The sequence below is a fragment of the Diabrotica virgifera genome, chromosome 4 (assembly GCF_917563875.1).
Source record: "Diabrotica virgifera virgifera chromosome 4, PGI_DIABVI_V3a".
NCBI lineage: Eukaryota > Metazoa > Arthropoda > Insecta > Coleoptera > Chrysomelidae > Diabrotica > Diabrotica virgifera.
This window is the reverse complement of record NC_065446.1, coordinates 66,607,849-66,629,168: the sequence shown is the minus strand read 5'-3', so window position 1 is coordinate 66,629,168 and position 21,320 is coordinate 66,607,849. Positions and strand designations below refer to the sequence as shown.

Here is a 21,320-nt window from a genome sequence, read left to right as displayed (position 1 = left end):
CGTGAAAATATTCAATCATAATAATTTTTTTATCCTTAATTTATTAATATTGGATGAGATACCAAAATGCCTACGTTGTTAACATTGTTGGTGCATAAAATATTAATAAAAACAAACCATATTATACCTATTTGGCTATGGCTTTGACACTAATCTTGCTTAAACATTAGACATTATATTATTTTTATAGTTCTAGTTGCTTTGTTACCATCACTAATATAAATTTTTGTAATGAGAAACTGATTCTAGGAGAGTATAATAAAAATGTACTACTAAATAGTAATAAGAATTTATCATCTGCAATTCCCTGATAGACGACAACCAAGAAGAAAAACTTTTTAGTTTACTAGAATAGTTTCGACGTACTAGACACTTAGATTACGAGAACGTTCATACTAAGTACTAATATGTAGATTCTCGGTGACACTAACTTAATTCATTTTAATCATTTACAATAGTTTTTGTCCGATCAGATTTCTCGTAATCTAAATGTCCAGTTCGTTGAAACCGCTCTAATAGTAAATTTTGAAAAGTTTCTCTTTTTGGTTGTCATCTATCATGGAATTGCTGATGATAAATTCTTATTGCTAGTAGCACATTTTTATTTGTTATACTCTCCTAGAACAAAAAAAAAACATCTGAATCAGTTCCTCATTAGAAAAATTCATATTAGTAATGGTAACAAAGCAATTGGAACTGCAAAAATAGTCGAATGTTTAAGCAAAGCAAATGTTTAAAAATTTAGTGTCAAAGTCATAGCCAACTAGATAGAATATTGTATGATTTTATTAATATTTAACCCACCAACAATCTTAACTACGTAGGTATTTTGATATATCAACCAGTATTAATAAATTAAGGGTCAATCGAGATTAATATGTATTTCTTTTCGAAAAATTATTTATGATTGAATATTTTCACAGCAAACCTAATAAAATTTCACGTAATTTTTGTTGCAATTAATGTTTGGCTTAAAGAACTACGAATAACTTACAAACTAAAGCAGTTAGGTATAGGGAATGCTTAAGAAATAAAAAAGTACTATAAAATATCATTTCATTACAATACAAAAATATAGGCTGTTCCATTTAAGAAAACTCAGAAAATACTCATTCCTAGTTTCGACCAACCCTGTATACTAAATTAAACATTTCGCTATATTATTAATTTTTAATAATAGTAGACTATATTAAAAATCATTTGAACATAAATGGAGTTTTTGATATCAAATCAGTACAATTCTACAGGGTGTGAAGTTTGCTACAAAGTTTATAAAAAACCATAATTATCTTTTAAACTAGCCTGTATAATATTACAAAACCTCATCTTTTAAGAAAGAAGACATCGAGCAGAATCCAAAAATGTAAAAATATACAGGGTATCCTATTTAAAAAACGAAGTTACAATCAACTTCCGGTATAACCGGAAGTAGAGAAGAGACCAAAATATTTTCATTAAATAGCTCATACCTCAAAACCCCTGTATTCCAAGTTTCATGATTCTCTTACCTTTAGTTCTCGAGATACTTCTAATAGGCCCTTTATCTGCCTCACCCTGTATACAGTCTGTTCCAACGAAAATTTGACCCCCGCAGAAACTCAGAAACCAAGAGCTTCTTCATAATTTAAAAAAACACGTCGGGGAGGGACGAATTTTTATGCAAAATTCATGCCCTCAAATGTAACCCCCTACGGCCCCGTAGGTATCAACACCGACTTTTTGAAGTGAAAACTTCTTTAGGGACGTTGTGCGATTTTTGGATAGGGGAAAAGCATTGAATTCGCGACCGTCATCGCGACCGTCATCGCGGCCGTCATTGCGACCGTCATCGCGACCGTCATTGCGACCGTCATCGCTTATGCTATATATTATTTGTATGTATATATAAATTGTATAGAAGTATTTAAATTTAAAATAAATGTAAAACCTATTTTTGGATGGGGAAAAACGATTTATTTCGCGACCGTCATCTCTTCGCCGAAATAAATTTTGTACGTATATGTATTGAAGTGAAAACTTCTTTAGGGTCGTTGTGCACTTTTTGGATGAAGAAAAAGTATAGAATTAGCGACCGTCATCGCTTCGACGAAATAAATTTTTGAAGTGAAAACTTCTTTAGAGACGTTGTGCCTTTTTGGATGGGACAAAGTATTAAATTAGCGGCCGTCATCGCGACCATCATCGCTTCGACGAAACAAATATGTGAAGTGAAAACTTCTTGAGGGACGTTTTGCGCTTTTTTATGGGGAAAAATTATTAAATTAGCGACCGTCATCGCTTGGACGAAATAAATTTTTGAATTTAAAATTTCTTTAGGGACGTTGTGCACTTCTTGGATGGGGAAAAAATATTGAATTTGCGGCCGTCGTCACTTCGCTGAAATAAATTTTGTGCGTACATATATAAATTATGTGTATGTATACATAAATAGTATAGGGCAAACGCATTGCGTATATGATATAGGTATAGCACTTCTATTTGGATGGGGAGAAAGCATTGAGCTCGTAATTTATATAATATAAGAAATTTTCACTTCTGTCGGCACTCCCACGAGTGCCTTCAATTTTTTTTTAAATAGCAAGTGTGGTCGAGTGACACATCATTTTTGAAAGGTAAATTTTTCTCTACACGACACTCTATTTTTTTTTAATTTACTTAATAAGTCTGAAGGTAGTTTTAAAATAAAAAAAAAATAGAGGGTCGTGTAGAGAAAAAAATTCCTTTCAAATGATGTGCCACTCGACTACATTTGTTATTTAAAAAAAAACTGGTGGTTGATGCGGGGCACTAGGGGGTTACATTTACCCCCTTCCATTACAATTTGACGTGTTTTTTTAAATTGTGAAGAAACTCTTGGTTTCTGAGTTTCTGGGGGAGGGTGCCAAATTTTTGTTGGAACACACTGTATATCTATATCTATATATATACAGGGTGTTTCATTGGGAAACGGAAATACTTTAATGGTGAATAGAGGTCACCGAGGCCGTTCTAGGTATACTAAATTTTTTGCCCTACCGACTTTTATATCCGAGTTACAGGGAGTTTTATCGATTTTGCTCATTTCTTTCCTAAGCTGTAACTTTAGAACCAACCTGTATATTTTTTTAATATTTGGTACACATATGTCTCATTCAAAACCCAAACGGCCGGCATACTAATCACAAAAAAAATCCAGGTCCGGATTAACAAAAAATTATAAAGTAATTGTAACCTTAAAACAACACCATGTATATTGAAATTTTGAAAATCTGTTTGCATATTTGAAAAGAGCACAATAAACTAATAGTCCAGGAACCGAAGCATTTCACCTCGCAATTTTTACAGAATGGATCGATTTGCTTGAAAATTTAAGAGTAAGTAGTGGATAGTTCAAGGATCAAAATCTATATGATGCCGAAAGGCGCTTTTACCATGGGGTCGGTTGCCACCCCATCTTAAGGATGAAAATTTTTTATTATATTTTGACTACAAAAGTTGATAAAAACATTCATTCTAAGCAAAAAATTTTCTATACATTTTTTTGATAAAATTAATACTTTTCGATTTATTCGCTATCGAAAGTGTTAGTTTTATATAGAAAAAATCAATGTTTTTCGATATATACTCATTTACCATTCACTCAATTTTTGCCGTAGAAAAAATTTTTTCAAACCAAGTTCTTGGGAATTAAATAACCTACAATTTCATATTAAAACATTTTTTCGTATATCTGATGCTAATCTTTCTATTTTGAAGAAAATGGCATTTTTTACCAAACTACAAAAAGTAGTTATTCGCTTTTAACCCCAGTTTTTTAAAAACTAATCATTATAAGCCAGTCAAACTTTTAAAATCTATTAATAATACATAAATAAAGAAGAATTAATAAGCCCAATGACTAAAAGCAAAGCTAACTTATATTATTATGCTTCCAATTGGATTTCTTTTTTTTTTTTTTGAAAAAAATATATTGATTTTTTAACCGTAACCTTTTTAATTTTTATCTTAGAAAGTTTGTTAAACAATAATTTGGTAGGTTTTTACAAGACCTATAAGACTGTTAATATCAAATCCTTTTAAAATCTCCAGTCGCAAAAAGTGGTGACTTTGAAAGGGTTGGTAAAGGTGATTTTTGCATGTTATTACAAGATTTAATTGTCAATAGCTCACTCAATTTTTACCGTAGAGAAAATTTTTGCAAACCAAATTCTTGGGAATTAAATAAGCTACAATTTTATATTTAAATATTTTTTTGTATCTCTGATGATAATCTTTCTATTCTGAAGAAAAGGGAATTTTTTACCAAACTTCAAAAATTCGATATTTGCTTTTGACTCCAGTTTTTTAAAAACTAATCATTCTAAACCAGTTAAACTTCTAGAACCTATTAATAATACATAAGTAAAGAAGACGAAATAAGGTCAATGACTAATTTTAATCAGGGTGGTGATTAGGGGTTTGCTTTCGATCACTTTTTCGCTGAAAAATATAGGGTCTGATATTCTTTTCATTATAAGCCACCTAATTTTTGAGCTAAAGACTTTTTTTTATTTCTGAAGATAGATATTTTTAAATACTTCAAATTAGTTTAAACAAGTGATCCTCGAAAAATGCATAGTTTTCCCGTCTTTTGACTTTGAAACTACAGTATTTAGCATTTGCCGAAGAAGACCTAATATATAATAAAGTATAGCTCGATTACTATCGGTCTTAAAGAAAATTTAAAAACACGGCTTTGTTGATTTTTTCAAAAGGTACATTTTTTTAAGCAAAGTGGTTTTGATAAAACAAAAACTTTTTGAGTTATTTGCAGAAAACTGATTAAAAACATTAATTTTTTTAATATAAAACTAACACTTTCGATAGCGAATAAATAGAAGACTATTAATTTTATCAAAAGAATGTATAGAACATTTTTTGCTTAGAATGAATGTTTTTACCAACTTTTGCGGTCAAAATATAATAAAAAATTTTCACCCCCGACATGGGGTGGCAACCACCCCCATGGTAAAAGCGCCTTTTGGCATCATATAGATTTTGATCCTTGGACTATCCACTACTTATTCTCAAAGTTTCAAGCAAATCGATCCATTCTGTAAAAATTGCGAGGTTTTGTCCTATTTTAAGCTTCATTACTTGGACTATAAGTCTAATCGTTCGCTTCGATTTTTCGGCCAGACAATTTTTTGACTTTAATTTTGAAATTAATTTTTTAAGAACTCAACATTAAAAAGCAGGTATTATTAACTTTTAATTATAAATTATTAAAGTTATTAAATAAATCCTCATTTTAAAATGAATCAATACTTATTTACCACATTGGAGAGACCCAATTATTATACACAAGAAAAATCCAGGTCCGGATTAACAAAAAAACATAAAGTAATTGTGACCTTGAAACAACACCCTGTATATTGACATTTTCAAAAATTATTTGCACATTTGAAAAAACCACAAAAATTCGAGTTTATCGGTTCACTTTGATTTTTTGTGCAAAAATTTATTAACTTTAATTTTGAAATTAAATATATTCAAATTTTTAAGAACCCTTAAATTAATAAGCAGGTTTTTAAAGCAATTTTAATAATAAATCACTCAAGTTAATGAATACATACTGATTTTAAAAATAATCAGTTATTATTTACTACGTTAGAAGAACTCATTTACTAAGCACAAGAAAAATCCAGGTCCGTATTAACAATAAAATACAAAGTAATTGTGACCTTTGCAAAACCACCCTGTATATTGAAATTTTTAAAATAAGTTTGTACACCTGAAGAGAGCACTAAGAACTAAGTTTAATGTCCCGCTTTAATTTTTTTGTGCAGACAATTTAATGAAATTACTTTCGAAATTATATCGAAATTTTTATTATGAGTTCCCAGAGTTCTTAAAAATTTCGACATAATTTCAAAATTAAATTCATTAAATTGTCTGGCCAAAAAATTAAAGCGAACGATTAAACTTAGTTTTTTGTGCTCTTTTCATACCTATGTGCAAACGGATTTTGAAAGTTTCAATATACAGGGTGTTGTTTCAAGGTTACAGTTACTTTATATTGTGTTGTTAATCCAGACCTGGATTTTTGTTCTGATTTGTAAGTGGGTCGTTCGAATGTCGTAAATAAGTATTGATTATTTTTAAAATGGGTATTTATTTAATAACTTTAATAATTTATTGTTAAAAGTGCTTTAAAAATCTGATTTTTAATTTCAGTTTTCTTAAAAGTATCAATATATTTAATTTCAAAATTAAAGTCATTAAATTTCATTCACAAAAAATTAAAGCAAACCGATATACTCAGATTTTTATGGTCTTTTCAAATGTGCGAACAAATTTTGAAAATTTCAATATACAGGGTGTTGTTTCAAGATCACAATTACTTTATGTTTTTTTGTTAATCCGGACCTGGATTTTTCTTGTGATTAATCATTGGGTTGTTCCATGGACCTTTATTTATACGTCCATGGGTTGTTCCAATTTGGTAAATAAGTATTGATTAATTTTAAAATGAGTATTTATTCAATAGCTTTAATAATTTATAATTAAAAGTTAATAATACCTGCTTTTTAATGTCAGAGTTCTTAAAAAATTCAATATAATTTCAAAATTGTCATAAAATTGTCTGGCCGAAAAATTGAAGCGAACGATTAGACTTAGTTTTTTGTGCTCTTTTCAAATATGCAAACAGATTTTCAGAATTTCAATATACAGGGTGTTGTTTTAAGGTCACAATTACTTTATAATTTTTTGATAATTCGAACCTGGATTTTTCTTTTGATTAGTATGTCGGTCGTTTAAGTTTTGGATGGAGACACATGTGTACCAAATATCAAAAAAATATACAGGGTGGTTCCAAAGTTATGGCTTAGGAAAGAAATTGGCAAAATCGATAAAACACCCTGTAATTCGGTTATAAAAGTCGATAGGGCAAAAAATGTAGTATACCTAGAACCGCCTCGGTGACCTCTATTTACAATTAAAGTACATATTTCCGTTTCCCAATGAAACACCCTGTATATATATATATATATATATATATATATATATATATATATATATATATATACTATTTTTTGTATTTTCTAGAAGCAACAATTGGACAGAAGATATTTGAAATTTTATATTTGGTATGGGCATTTATCGATGGTATATTGATCAGCTTGACTCGCTTTTTAAACAAGTATTCTAGAAACTACAGAGTTATTTTAAAAGTTTTGGCTAAGGAGAAAAAAATTCTCAAGGTAAGAATACTTGCCTATTGATCTTTCAATTGTTACTACAATTTTCCTTTTTTCCATAAAATTAGACATTAGCTAATCTCCTAGATATTATTCCAACCTGGTTTTTTGCTCTTCTCACCAATCTCTCTATCCTCTGTGCATTACTTGGACGTGGTCTTCCATCTTTTGGAGATTCAGATGTGGTATTCCCTCCTCGCACTCCGCTATTGTTCTATAAATGGTTCTGCGTGAAATATTTGCATTCTGAAATATTCGTGGAACCAACAACGTGTAGATACTTTTTGTTGTTTCTAATTTATACGACATCTTAAAGTGAAAACTTCAAAATAAATAAATTTGAACTGACAGTAAACAAACTTTTGTTTCTAAAGGCAACTTGATATTATTTTGTTTTTGTTAAAATTAAAGCCAATGAATTCTGTGTCAAAACTTTTAGGACATACGTTATTTAAAATATCTAATTTTAGGAACAAACCAACTACAACATTGGTGTCCGTATGGGTACCGATCAAATTTGGCAACCTGCAGGTTCTTACAATAGCCTTTTAAGGAACTCAAGGTACGTGTCTAATGTGTTTTCATAGCGTACTTTTTCTAATGGTTTTTGTAGTAATCACATTTTTAAGTAGTTCTAGTGAGTAGTGTAGACATTAGATTTTTTATTTAGAGAAGGATCGCTAGTGCTGTCCCAATCGACTCCAGCATTGTTTAGTCCGGCAGATTCGTTTCGAATGTCGACTCTGAGAAGGTGTGTTTAATCGAAATGTTTTAATAAGCACTTGCATAATATATTTGCATTAACCCATTCGCTGCCTATCTAAGAGAGTGGAACTCGGCTAGGAGCCATTCTGTTGAACGGCACCTGACTGAAGTAACCATATCACTCGCTGGCGCGTGAATGGCACCTGACTGAAATAACCATATCACGGGATGGCACGTGAGCATTAGCGAATGGGTTAACAAACATGAAATCATTATATAAAAATTAAATAATGGATTCTATATCTGTTTTAATTAATAGATGATATAAACTCACAACAGATTTTTACATTCACCTGGACAGAATCAACGCACCTATTCCAGGTCAAATCAACACACTTTGAATTAATTTTTTTCCTGACCTATTTAGATTTTGTTAAAATTTAGAGTATTCATATTCGATGATGAGGTGAAGAAAAATACGAAATTTTAAATTTTTATCTCAAGCCGTTTCTGAAATAGGGTTATGTAAAGTTTTCCAAAAGAATTCAAAACACCGCGATTATACTTTATTGGAATGGTTGTAGAAGCTGACCTGATTGAGCTAGAATGCTGGGAGAGGTGTCGTTTTGCAGCATTTTTAAAGCTATTTACAGTGATATATACAGCATGATGCTACGATAAACAAGTTTTTCTCAAACAAAAAAAATATATTTTGATTAAGTTTTTTTCCAAAAAGTACAAAATTTAAAATTTTCATAATATTCCTACTAATACATAGTACTGTTGTTAATAACATATAAAAAATTTATCATGGGATGGTGATGGGTTCAACATAAAAAAATAAATTTCACACATACAGTATGGTGCAAATGAAAAGAATACATTCGTAATGTCGCAAGCTGGCAACTTTAAGGAAAAATCCCGAAACAGGTCGATTTTTATTTTTAAATTGTAATTTTTTGGCATATATATTATACTAGTGACGTCATCCATCTGGGCGTGATGACGTAATCGATGATTTTTTAAATGAGACTATAGGTCGTGTGTTAGCTCATTTGAAAGGTTATTCAATTCTCTATTCAGTAATATAAACAATAATAATTATTTATACAGGGCGGTTTTTTAATTAATTTAATTGACAAAAAAAGAAGAATGTTTGTAATTTATTTAAAATTTAATTAAAAAAAACTTTTTTTGCCACCCTGTATAAACAATTATGTTATTGTGTATATTACTGAACAGAGAATTAAATAACCTTTCAAATGAGCTAACACACGACCTATAGTCTCGACCTGTTTCGGGATTTTTCCTTAAAGTCGCTAGTTTGCGACATTACGAATTTATTCCTTTCATTTTCACCATACTGTATGTGTGACATTTTTTTTATGTTGAACCTATCACCATCCCATGATAAAATTTTTATATGTTATTAACAACAGTACTATGTATTTGTAGGAATATTATGAAAATTTTAAATTATGTACTTTTTGGAAAAAACTTAATCAAAATATATTTTTTTGTTTGAGAAAAACTTGTTTATCGTAGCATCATGCTGTACATATCACTGTAAAGAACTTTAAAAATGCTGCAAAATGACACCTCTCCCAGCATTGTAGCTCAATCAGGCCAGCTTCTACAACCATTCCAATAAAGTATGATCGCGGTGTTTTGAATTCTTTTGGAAAACTTTACATAACCATATTTCGGAAACAACTTGAGATAAAAATTAAAAATTTTGTATTTTTGTTTCTCTTATTAGCCACTATGAGTATTCCAAATTATAACCAAAGAGGGGTGGAAATTAGGTGTGTTGAGTTGATATGGAATGACCCTTTAGCCAAAATCTTCTGTTTATGATCCACGTAAACACCTTATAGCTCACACAGATTAAAGATATGCCTCTATAGTTTTTGTAGCTGAGTTTGTCTCCCTTCTTATGAATTGGACGTATAATTGCTTTTTTCCAGCCTCCTGGAATTTCTTCTGTGTTCCATATGTCTGTTATTAGTCTATGAAATCTAACTATCAGTGTAATTTTGAAAATTTCAGCTGGTATGTTGTCGATACCTGGGGTTTTATTTTTATTATTCTTCACTGTTTTAATGGCATACATTATTTCCTGCCTTGTGGGTAAGTTTCTAAATTTATTTACTATGGTTCTAATCTTCTCTCATGCTCTGTTATGAGACCCTCGAAATAGTTTTTCCAGCCTGATTTTATTTGCTGTATCGTTACTGATAATAAATTATTTGTCCTTCACTATTTCTAAAAAGATTAGTGCGTAGTTTATATCTCTATATGAGTTGTGTCAGGCATTTATATACTCCTCTAGTATCATCCTGGTTGAAATCTTCCTCTATTTTTAGTAGTTGGTCGTTTTCGTATCTCCTCTTCTTTCTTATGCGTATTTTGTCTACCTTTCTTCGTTCTCTTCAAAATGTTCATACCTTTCTCGTGTTTTTCTTTGAGTATATTGCACATAGTTTTATATTGTTCATCAAACCCAAGCGTTTTCTTTAGTGTTCTTAATTCCTATCACTTTTTTAGCAGTTTCCCATGCTGTCCCTCAATCTTATTCCATTTTTCTTTTATTATTTCCTCCATTTCTTCTTGGAGCTCTCTATTCAATTCTTCTCGCGATCACTTTTCTAGTTCTGGATATTTCTGGGTTTAATTTTTCCTCACTCTACCGTCCACTGGGTGTTGCTCAATCTCGGGTAAGGTTGCGCAGGTTTGCCAGGTTTCAACCGGGTGATTAAGCCGCACTTCTTGGAGGTGAGAATAGGAATTGAGTATGAGCGGCTAGAGGTGTCAAGAAGCACTACCTTGTATTTTGCATCACCACTTCTTTGAACCCTCATGGGATATACCCCTTGAAGTATATGAGATATTCTAACAAATTGTAGCATAGATGTGAATAGAAAAGTCGCTGTGGCTACTCTCTTACAAAGATTTATCGTGGTATCGTTTCTTGTCCTATTATTTTTTATTTTTTTATAAAACTTTTCTTAGGTGCCTTTTTATCTCTCGTTTTCAATTTCAAATCCGTTTGTTATTAAAGTCTATTAACCCTCCGGTGGCCACACTGCCGTACTCCGTGCCAAATTTTAAAGTTTTAATAAGTTTTACCAATATTCTTTCGTACACACCACTATCTAGTTAGATATATGCGAGTGACTATCTTTAAAATACTACCTGCAGCTATTGTATTTTCTGATGTATTTTATCAGTTTGATATTGAGCGTTGAAGTGAGAGTTGTTCAATATTTTTTTTGCAAAAATCAAAGTGACAAAAAAATTCAGTGCAGTGTGCGTTTATAAGACTAATTCAATTATTTTGTATTTAGGTATTTTACTTTTGGGATGTTTGTGAATTTTTTTTTGTAGTAAACGTTTTCTTTGTTCAGATTACATTGTAAGACAGACTACTCGTTTTTTTATTTTGCGCCTGAGTCGTTACATTACGTTCAAATCATACAATAAAATGTTAAAAATAACGCTTTTCTTTTGTTATTCTAACAAATTTTTGATATTTTTAACATATAATACCGTTTTTTATGTGTGGCATTAGGTACCGAAGTGTGTCCACTCGTGTAACTTCACGAGATGTGGCTACCGAAGGGTTAAAATAATAGAAACAGAAAAAGAAGCGATTAATTTAATATATTTAACATCATATCACAACTTGACATTAAAAATGTCGTATTATGCAAGTGTCTTTTGTTGTTATCGTGTTAAGAAAAACTGCTTTGAGAAGCACATATTTTTCTTATTCATGATAAAATGCTTTGAACATTTCCTGACTCTTTATACTTTTTTCTATTTTTACTGAACATTTTTTACGTATCTTACCATTTTGTTTTAATTGGTAAGTTCTACAATTTTTTGTTAAACTCTTCTATTCCGTATTTTGATTTTTGGTTGTCTATGTTAATCGTCTTCCTCACCTTTTCTACTATATTTCACAGCATGGATTTCATTCTAAATATATAACAATACATACTAACATACACAAAATTTTGAATACTTGCCCCATATAGGCAGGACTCGATCCATAGTGACAGTGATGACGACAAACCGCCTGTCAGTGAAGATAGCGACACAAAAGCTTTGGCGCCATCTTTACCATGTTCACCAGAAGCGGATAGGTACTAATTCCTCGATACAATCACACTCTTACCGATTTTTATCTTCACATAATTGCAGTAAAGTAGTAGTAAAATCAGTTGCAATTTAACAATTTAACTTCCTGCGAAACGATTCTTGTAATTTGATATTGTTACTAACCAGAATTAAATAATTTACAATTTTAATAATTAAATTAAATAAAAATAAAATTAAATAGAAACGTAATAAATAAACTACAACTCGCAAGAAGTTAAGAGAGGAAAATATATCTATTTTTTAATGAAAAGCAGAAGAATAATCAGCAGATTATTGAATAAGTTCAATAGAATAAACGTTCAAAAAAGTTACGAATGTTTTGAAATGTCTAGTGCCGAATGCATCTATCATACTTGTACTGTAGTACCAAAAAGAAGTTAAATACAAAAAGTTTCTACGAGAAACAACCTTCTCCGAAAACTTGTAGGGAGCAAGTGTGGTGCAAACTCCCAGGTCTTAAAGTCAACAGCTGAGGCCTTATGTTTCTCAACAGGGGAATATGCTTGTCCCGTCTGGGGTAGATCTAGATACGCCCAACAAGTCACCACGGCGTTAAATGAAACATTTAGAATAAATGCCGGTTGTATGAAGCCTACCACTCTACCCCTTCTGTACCGGGCAGCTGGATTCTCATCACCAGCCGACCGTTAGATGCGCCTCACAATATGTGGAGAAGTTCAGGCAAACTTTAGATGAAAGGTACCAATTACATGGGTTTGACGAACCGCCAGGAACCAGTCGACTTAAATCAAGGAAAAGGTTTATGAGAAATGTCAGCATCGAACCACCCGAACTGTTCCCCCTACATCCAGAACGACCTAATGGATTGAACCTGGACTGGAGAACCTGGCGGACACTCAATCGCATATGCACCGATGTTGCCCCTGTAAAACAGAACCTCATTAAATGGGGCTTCAAGACAGATAACTACGCACTTTGTAAATGTGGGGAAATACAGAACGTGGAAGAGCACCTATGAGTATGCAGACTTTGCCCATCACAGTGCACCCTCGATGATTTATGGCTCGCAAATACAAAGGGTGTAGACGTAGCCCGATAACGGGCAGAAAAACTATAGTCGGATCCAAACTCGAAAAAGTAAAGTATGAACTCCAATAAATAGAATTTAATAGTCTATTGACTCGACAGGTGCTTCTCAAAATTCTAAAAAAAATTATTATGATATACTGAATTCGCTCTATCGAGATTCACTTTGACACTGACGTTAGTAATTTATTTTTTGGGAAATTCAGTTGTCAGAAGTGACTGGAAATTACTAAACAACCAACGCCCCTGCTCATAGCCAATATTATTAATAGTAAACAGACATAAAAATAACATAAACCTTGATGTTGTTCTGAAGCTATTTCCTTGTGGCATTTTTATAATTACGTATTTTTTATGGGAAATAAGCCACAATTTTACTAAAAAATGAATTTATTAACGTTTCGAAGCCCAAATCGGGTTTCGTTGTCAAAATACAAAATACTATTGTATACAAAATAACGAAACCCGATTTGGGCTTCGAAACGTTAATAAATTCATTTTTTAGTAAAATTGTGGCGTATTTCCCATAAAAAATACGTAAACATAAACCTTACGCCAATCAATAATTATTTATTTACACCATTATAATGTATTGATAACAAATGAGAAAATTATTTATTGTACAAAATAAAAATATTTTGTAGAAATAAACTCCACAAAATTTTATGAGATTAGTAGACACTCCCACTATTTCTAATAATTCTTCTTTTTTTAATGAAAGATTAAGTTGATTTTAGCAGTTAATAGTGTGAGGTAGGAATTTTTGTGTTGTATGTTTCCTATTCCGAATGTGTCAAAGTGAATCTCGGTAGAGCCAATTCAGTATAGTTGTACAGTTGAGGTCATATACATATGCGAAATCATTTAAAAAATTTCACTTGTTAGCACTGTATCAATAGTACATACTAATGGATAATTATCTCCAACTTCGAACAATGTACAGCTGGTTCCTAAAAAAACTGATACGACTCTTAGTAAGATTTGATCATTTTGAGCAGTGTATTTGATTGGTCTGACATTATATTATAGTTCTTATGACTGACAAATAATAAAATAAACAAACAAACAACAAACAACTGATTACTATGTTAATTCATAAATTGTAATAATTATTAGTAAGGTCTAAATTTTGATATTATTTTGAATTCCTGCATTTTATAAAGAGTATATCTTCATGAGCAGTAGATATTTTTGGTCTTCCAGAACCTTGCTTTCTTTCGAGAGTTTCTCGTTCTCTCTATCTTTTATTAATATTAAAAACCGTTGTTCTGCTTATGTTAAAATGGTTTGCTACGGCAGATAGTGACCAACCATCTTCTAATTTCGTTACAATTCTTGCTTTTAGTTCTTTGCTAGTATGTGGAGCCATTTTTTAAGTTGAACAGAATAAGTTATCTGACAAATAAGATTTGGCAGTGGCAGTGATAGTATGTCGGTAATAAGTATTTATCCTTCAAAATACACTGCTCAATTTTCTACAAAATTCTCTTTAAGAGTCGTATCAGTTTTTTTAGGAGCCAGCTGTATCTTCCTATCTGACGAAATGCCCCTGAAGATGCTCTGAGAGCCAAAGTATACCTGGACAAGATTTAATAAATTACAGTGCTCGATATCTGCCTTTTATTTCTCTAAAATTCATATACATATTCTAGTATTCAACAATATCCTTTTTAAATGATAATAATTGATGTATGCCTAATATATTACATTTTGGCCTTAATTTATTGAAAGATATAAAAAAATAGATGTATTTCCTAGACAGACTAACACTTATTTCTTCTGTTAAATGTAGATTTGAAAACTTAATTGAAATGTAGAGATTTCATATGAAAGGTCGATTTATTTTTACTTTTTGCACCCTTTTATTAATATTTTAGAATATTTTCTGGTAAATAATATTAAAATTAGATATTAAAATGGTACGTATTACAGCCAAATGTACAAGAATTAAATATATAAACCCATACAAATATGGCAGAAGTAAATTATCAAATCAAAATATTATGCACATGTCTAAATGATTGAATGTGAAAGAAGGTAAAATATAGTAGATGGCTGACAAAATTATCAGAATATAAGATGAATTAAATTTTGATATTAAGATAATTCTTGCTGTGTTGTGAAAATAGCGAAAAGGATTGCTAGAACACTAAAAAAAGGTAGTCAGAAAATATACATATGAAAGGTCAGAGGGAAAAACGATGAATGTCAATTTTTGGTCATTGAGATATTCTTGCGCAATCTGTTAGCTTAAAAAGAGTACTATCAACTTGTGAATGGCCAAGGGGAAATAACGATGAGAAGACTTAAAAACACGTCAGAAGATTGGACGCAACTCGAGGGGGAAAACGATGAATATGTAACTTTGTTTTTCATTTTACCGAAAATGCGTCCAGATAGACATTCATCGTTCTTCCCCCTGACCCTTCATATATTATTTGCACTTTAAAAAAGTTCGCGTCCATAGGTTTGGGTAATGTATGTAGATAAGGACACACCATTAAACTTGATAAAAATAATAAACTTAAAGATAAAACCCATAACTAAATTAAAATTCATGGTGACGTTTCAATTATTACTTTAATCATCGTCAGAATAATAAGTTTCTTGAGCGGATGCTTTAAAATCATTTTAAAGGAACAAACAATAATTAATGAAAACGTAAAAAATGACATTGACAATCATTGGGTTAAGTCAATAATTTCAAACACGCCATGTCTTGTTGCGTGTTTAAGGGTGGCTTCAAAAGAAATATGGATAATGCCTCCTTGATGCTGAGTTCCGTTGGAGAACTTGCATGACCAATGATTGAGAAGTCGTTACGAGTAATAGGGTGGTCAGAATCAGTCATATGTTAAAATACCGCTGAATTTGGAACTGTTCTTGATCGTCTTCCTAAGTGAGGAGTGACACCTAAGTGTTCGCAACATCTGACATTCAAGTGACGTCGAGTCTTCCCGACGTACGTAGCTGCACAGCTACTACATTTGAATTGGTATATAATGTTAGATGCGAGATCACTAGGAATCATGTCTTTCACATGGAAACGAGATCCTATCCTTTCCAAAGTCGTGAAAGCAAATCTTAATTCTATAGAGGGAAATGCTTTTTTAATTGTTCTACGGATGTTGCGTCAGATTTGTAAGCTGTGGTAACCAGTATATGGAAGTTTGATATAGATCTTTTCTTTGATTTCTTCTACTTTGCTGTTTGGTTGGAATTTGTTATTGAAAAAACGTCTGATGTATCTTTCTAAGAAGCTCAACGAAAAACCATTTTTACTTAAGATCACCTTTATGTTTTCTAACTCTTCATGTAGGAATTGCCAGGTTGAACAGATAGTGAAAGCGCGGTGAACAAGTATTTTGATTAAACTTGTTTTGTATTTGTTGGGAATGAAGCTATCTGCGTTTATATACAGGCCGGTGAAGGTTGGTTTTCTGTATATTGTAGTGGAAAAACCTGAAGGTGATCTGAAGATGTTAATTCCTAAGAAGGGCAGATTTCCATTGACTTCAATTTCACCAGTCAATTTCATATTGTGGTGTTTCTGGTTGAGATAATCTAAAAAATGTTGAATGTGATCGGTATGTTTGAAGATGAGAAAAATATCATCCACGTATCGTCTATAAAGAAGTGGCTTAAAATCAGTTGGACAGTCAGCTAACCATGTTTTCTCATGGTGACATAGAAAAGTGTTCGCGAAAACTGGTCCTAAAGGAGAGCCCATTGCAACGCCATCTATTTGTCTATACACTTTTCCGTCAAAACTGAATAGACATTCTTTGGCAGCTAATGTCAGTAGATCTTTAAATTTTCACTGTTTCATTCTGTTTCATTCCTAAAAAGCTTGAATTGGAACTTGGAAAAAGTCAATTTATTATGTTGATGGTTTCATCTAAAGGAACGTTTGTAAACAGACTTTCAACGTCGAAACTGACCATAATTCCATCTTTGTGTCTGTCTTGGTTGGTAATTTCCTTCGCAAATGAAAATGTATCTTTTACTGTGAATTCGTTTTCAGTCAGTATTTGAAGGTGTGGGACAAGATATTTAGCTAACAGATAGTTTAGAGTATTGATGGAGCTGAGAATCGGTCTTAGAGGGCCACCAGTTTTGTGCACTTTTGGGACTCCGTATAAACGTCCAAGTTGTGAACCAGTGGGAGCAGTTTCTTTGAATATCTTGGAAGAACAATTTTTAAGTTTTTTCCGGAAATTGTCTTCAAATGATAACATTAATTTAAATAGGTTATTAAATGGTATGTTAATAAATTTTGTGTTATCCGATAGAATGTTGTTTAATTTTTCTACGTAATTTAAGCGATCTAAAATTACTATTCCGTTGCCTTTATCAGGCCGGATAATGATAATGTTTTTATTTTTTTGTAAATTACGTAAGGCAATAAATTCTTGTTTAGTGAGGTTTGACTGTGGGGGCTTAAAATAGTTTAAAGAATTCAGTGCTACATCTTTAAGGCGGGCTGTTATGCCATCTAGCCTTATTCCACAGTTAGGTTGTAAACAGGTATTTGGGTGTTGATTGGCATAATTGTGGAGGTGGCGTGCTGTATACTCCATCGGTACTGCGAAGTTCATTTTGTTCATTCTTTGGGGAGCTAAAGCATAATTTAAGCCTTTGGATAAAACACGTTTCTCAGTTTCATTAAGTACATATATGTATATTTTAAAGCATCCGCTCAAGAAACTTATTATTCTGACGATGATTAAAGTAATAATTGAAACGTCACCATTAATTTTAATTTAGTTATGGGTTTTATCTTTAAGTTTATTATTTTTATCAAGTTTAAAAAAGTACTAAGATTTCTAAAGGAGAAAAATCAGCCCAACGAGATGATAAGGATAATTAAAGACATTAATACGAAGAACAAAACCAGAATAAAAGTCGAGAATGAACTAACATCGGAAGTAGAAATCAATCGGAAATCCGACGAGGAGATCGCTTTAGTCCATTGCTTTTTAATTTAGTAATGGGCAAAATCGTAGAAAACATTAAAAGTACATGAAAAGGATATAAGATGGCAGAAAAACAAATAAAAATCCTCTGTTTGCTGACGACGCAATCTTAATCTCCGATACCGAGGATAACCTACAGCGAATGGCACATACTTTCAATACAGTAGCGAAGAACGACAGCATGAAAATATCAACAGCTAAGACCAAATCCCTGGTAGTGTCAAGGGAACCCATAAGATGCAAAATAGTAATTAACAACGAACTAATTAAACAAGTCTCGAGATTCGAATATCTCGAGCGTCCGAAAGCAAGCAAATAAAGCCAATTACGTGTCAGGATGCCTGAGGGATGTCATCTGGAGAAATAAAGATATGAGGCTGGAAGGGAAAGTACGCATATACAAATCATGTCTAAGACCGATCGTGACGTACGCGATAAAAACAAGATGTGATACAGCAGAAAGCAAGATGATACTGAGAACATCAGAAATGAGAACGTTGAGCTCAATAACTGGGAAAACACTGAGATACAGAATACCGAACGACAGAATAAGAGATCTCTGTAACATATAAGACATATTACGGTGGGGAAGACAGAGAAGACGAGAGTGGAATCAGCTTGTGACCAGAATGGACAGCGAGAGAATAGCCCGTATAGCCAGAGATTCAAAGCCAAAAGGCAAGAGACCAATAGGAAGGCCCTTTAAAAGGAGGCGAGATAACTGGCAGTCAACATCACAGCTACGAATACAAGCTCAAAATCGGTTAAGACCAGGTTAAGAGATCTATAATAAGCAGAAGAAGAAGACTTAAAAAATGACATAAGAGTCTACATGTACAATAATCAGTATCCTGGATACGTTTTACACATTCGACTCATTTTATTCGATACTCATGAGCTCATTCATCATAGGTACTTGTAACTTAATAGTTTTACCAATTTCAACTCTACATTTTAACATTAAAGAAATGAAACTAAGGAATGTCAATTTAAAACTAAAACTAACCCAAGTAGTTGTAAAAGTAGTTTGGTTGTATGCCTGTGTATATGTTGGCTGTGTAGGCGCAAGGCCAGCGTTCTGACGGTCCCCGAAATTCGAATTCTCGCCGCAAGCTTGGAACGTGGACTAGATTCGCCATGTTCGTCTTCAAGGTAATAGACGTCTAGACGCCATGTCACTGTGTCAATTTCATCATGGTTGCTTTGTGCTCGGCTTTTATAGAACGTCTTTTAGGTTTTGCATGTGTTTTTCCTTATGTTGTTGCCTTTATATCTTTCTAAATTATAAAAAAGTTACATTTTTTTAAAATACTGTTTTATTAGATATTTTTTTAAAATACTGTTTTATATACTGTTTTATATTATCTATATCTTAATAATATGAAGGTGCATACGTGAAAAACGTGGCAATGGTAGGAAGAACTAAGGACAAATGTTGCCTGGTTTTTTATTTGCCCTATATACACTCCTGGCCAAAAACATCCGGACACCTTAAAAATGGGTCATTTTTGATGTATCGAATCTCCTAAACCTGTTGTCTGATTTTAGTTTTTTTGTGTTATAGCCTTATTCTTTAAGAATCTCGATGTAGTAATATTGTTGCTGAACAGGTAAATACAGGTAATACCGGGTGTAACAATATTACTGTGAGTTTCCTCAAAGTTCGGAACACCCTGTGGAATATTCTAGCATTTAAAAAATATTGAAATTAAAACTCAATTGTAACCTTAGGCTTTCTTAACATTCTGTGTTTTGACTCATTCACTTATGTTGTATAATAAAAAAGTTAGGTACTTTAACAACTAGCAATGTTATTCATCAATACAGGGTGTTTCTAAATAAATGCGACAAACTTTAAGGGGTAATTCTGAATGAAAAAATAATGACCGTTTGCTTTATAAACATATGCCCGCAAATGCTCTGTTTCCGAGACACGGGATGTTGAATTTTTTCTTACAAACTGACGACTTATTTATTACTCTAAAACCAGTCGAGGTATGCAAATGAAATTTGGTAGATTTTAAGAGGTAGTTATTTTACATTTTTTGACATACAACTAAAAATTTTATATTCACCATTGGCGTGCATACAGGATATATGACCGGGTTAAATGACCCGTATGCACGCCAATGGGAAATATAAAATACATAATTGTATGTCAAAAACTGCGCAATAACTACCTCTTAAAACCCACCAAATTTATGTTGTTCTGAAGCTATTTTCTTGTGGCATTTTTACAATTTTAACTATTTATAATGGGAAATAAGCCACAATATTATTAAAAATGATTTTTATTATTTATATATTAATATATATTTTTATTTTGTATTTTGAAAACGGCACCCGATTTGGGCGTCGAAACGTTAATAAAAATCATTTTTAATAATATTGTGGCTTATTTCCCATTATAAATAGTTAAAACCACCAAATTTAATTTGCATATCTTAACCGATTTTGGAGTAATTAATAAATCGTCAGTGTGTAAGAAAAAATTCAACATCCCATATGTCGGAAACGAAGCATTTGCAGACATATGTTCATAAATCAAACGATCATTATTTTTTCATGCAGAACTACCTCGTAAAGTTTGTCAAAGTACCTAACATTTTCATTATCCAACATAAGTGAATGAGTCACAAAGCAGAATGTTAAGAAAGCCTAAGGCTACAATTGAGTTTTAATTTCAATATTTTTTAAATGCTAGAATATTCCACAGGGTGTTCCGAACTTTAAGGAAAAAACACAGTATTATTGTTACACCAGGTATACAATGACATTTACGTCTTCAGCAACACTGTTACTACATCGATATTTTTAGAGAACTACATCGTAGTTCTAGATACTACTACATCTTAGATACTACTACATCGATATATCATATTAAAAAAATCACTAAAATTGGACAACAGGTTTAGGAGATTCGAGACATCAAAAATTACCCATTTTTAAGGTGTCCGGATTTTTTTAGTGTCCGGAGTGAGTGTATTTACCTTTACGTATTTTTAAAATCTTTTGTATAAAGCAGTTATTTTTACATTGTTTACTTTGGGTATTGATAAAATATAAAATTATAACCCACATTAAATTTTGAGGAAGGGAATGGGGGAGAGAAACGATAATGGAAATCCATTAATCGAATTTTGCGAACAAAATGAACTTGTAATACGTGGAAGTATCTTTAAATATAAGAGGATACACAAGGAAACAG

The 21,320-nt window shown here is 31.9% G+C and overlaps 1 protein-coding gene across 17 annotated transcripts in view; it reads left to right on the top strand.

The window, feature by feature from the left end:
* Nucleotides 1-21,320, top strand: part of LOC114324805 (piezo-type mechanosensitive ion channel component) — a 369,243-nt gene that overhangs the window by 271,258 nt on the left and 76,665 nt on the right. For all 17 annotated transcript variants that reach the window (XM_028272670.2, XM_028272668.2, XM_028272666.2 and 14 more), the window contains 2 exons: nt 7,069-7,223; nt 7,691-7,782. In XM_028272670.2, the coding sequence (XP_028128471.1) occupies nt 7,069-7,223; nt 7,691-7,782 (247 nt within the window). The remainder of the gene's footprint in view (nt 1-7,068; nt 7,224-7,690; nt 7,783-21,320) is intronic.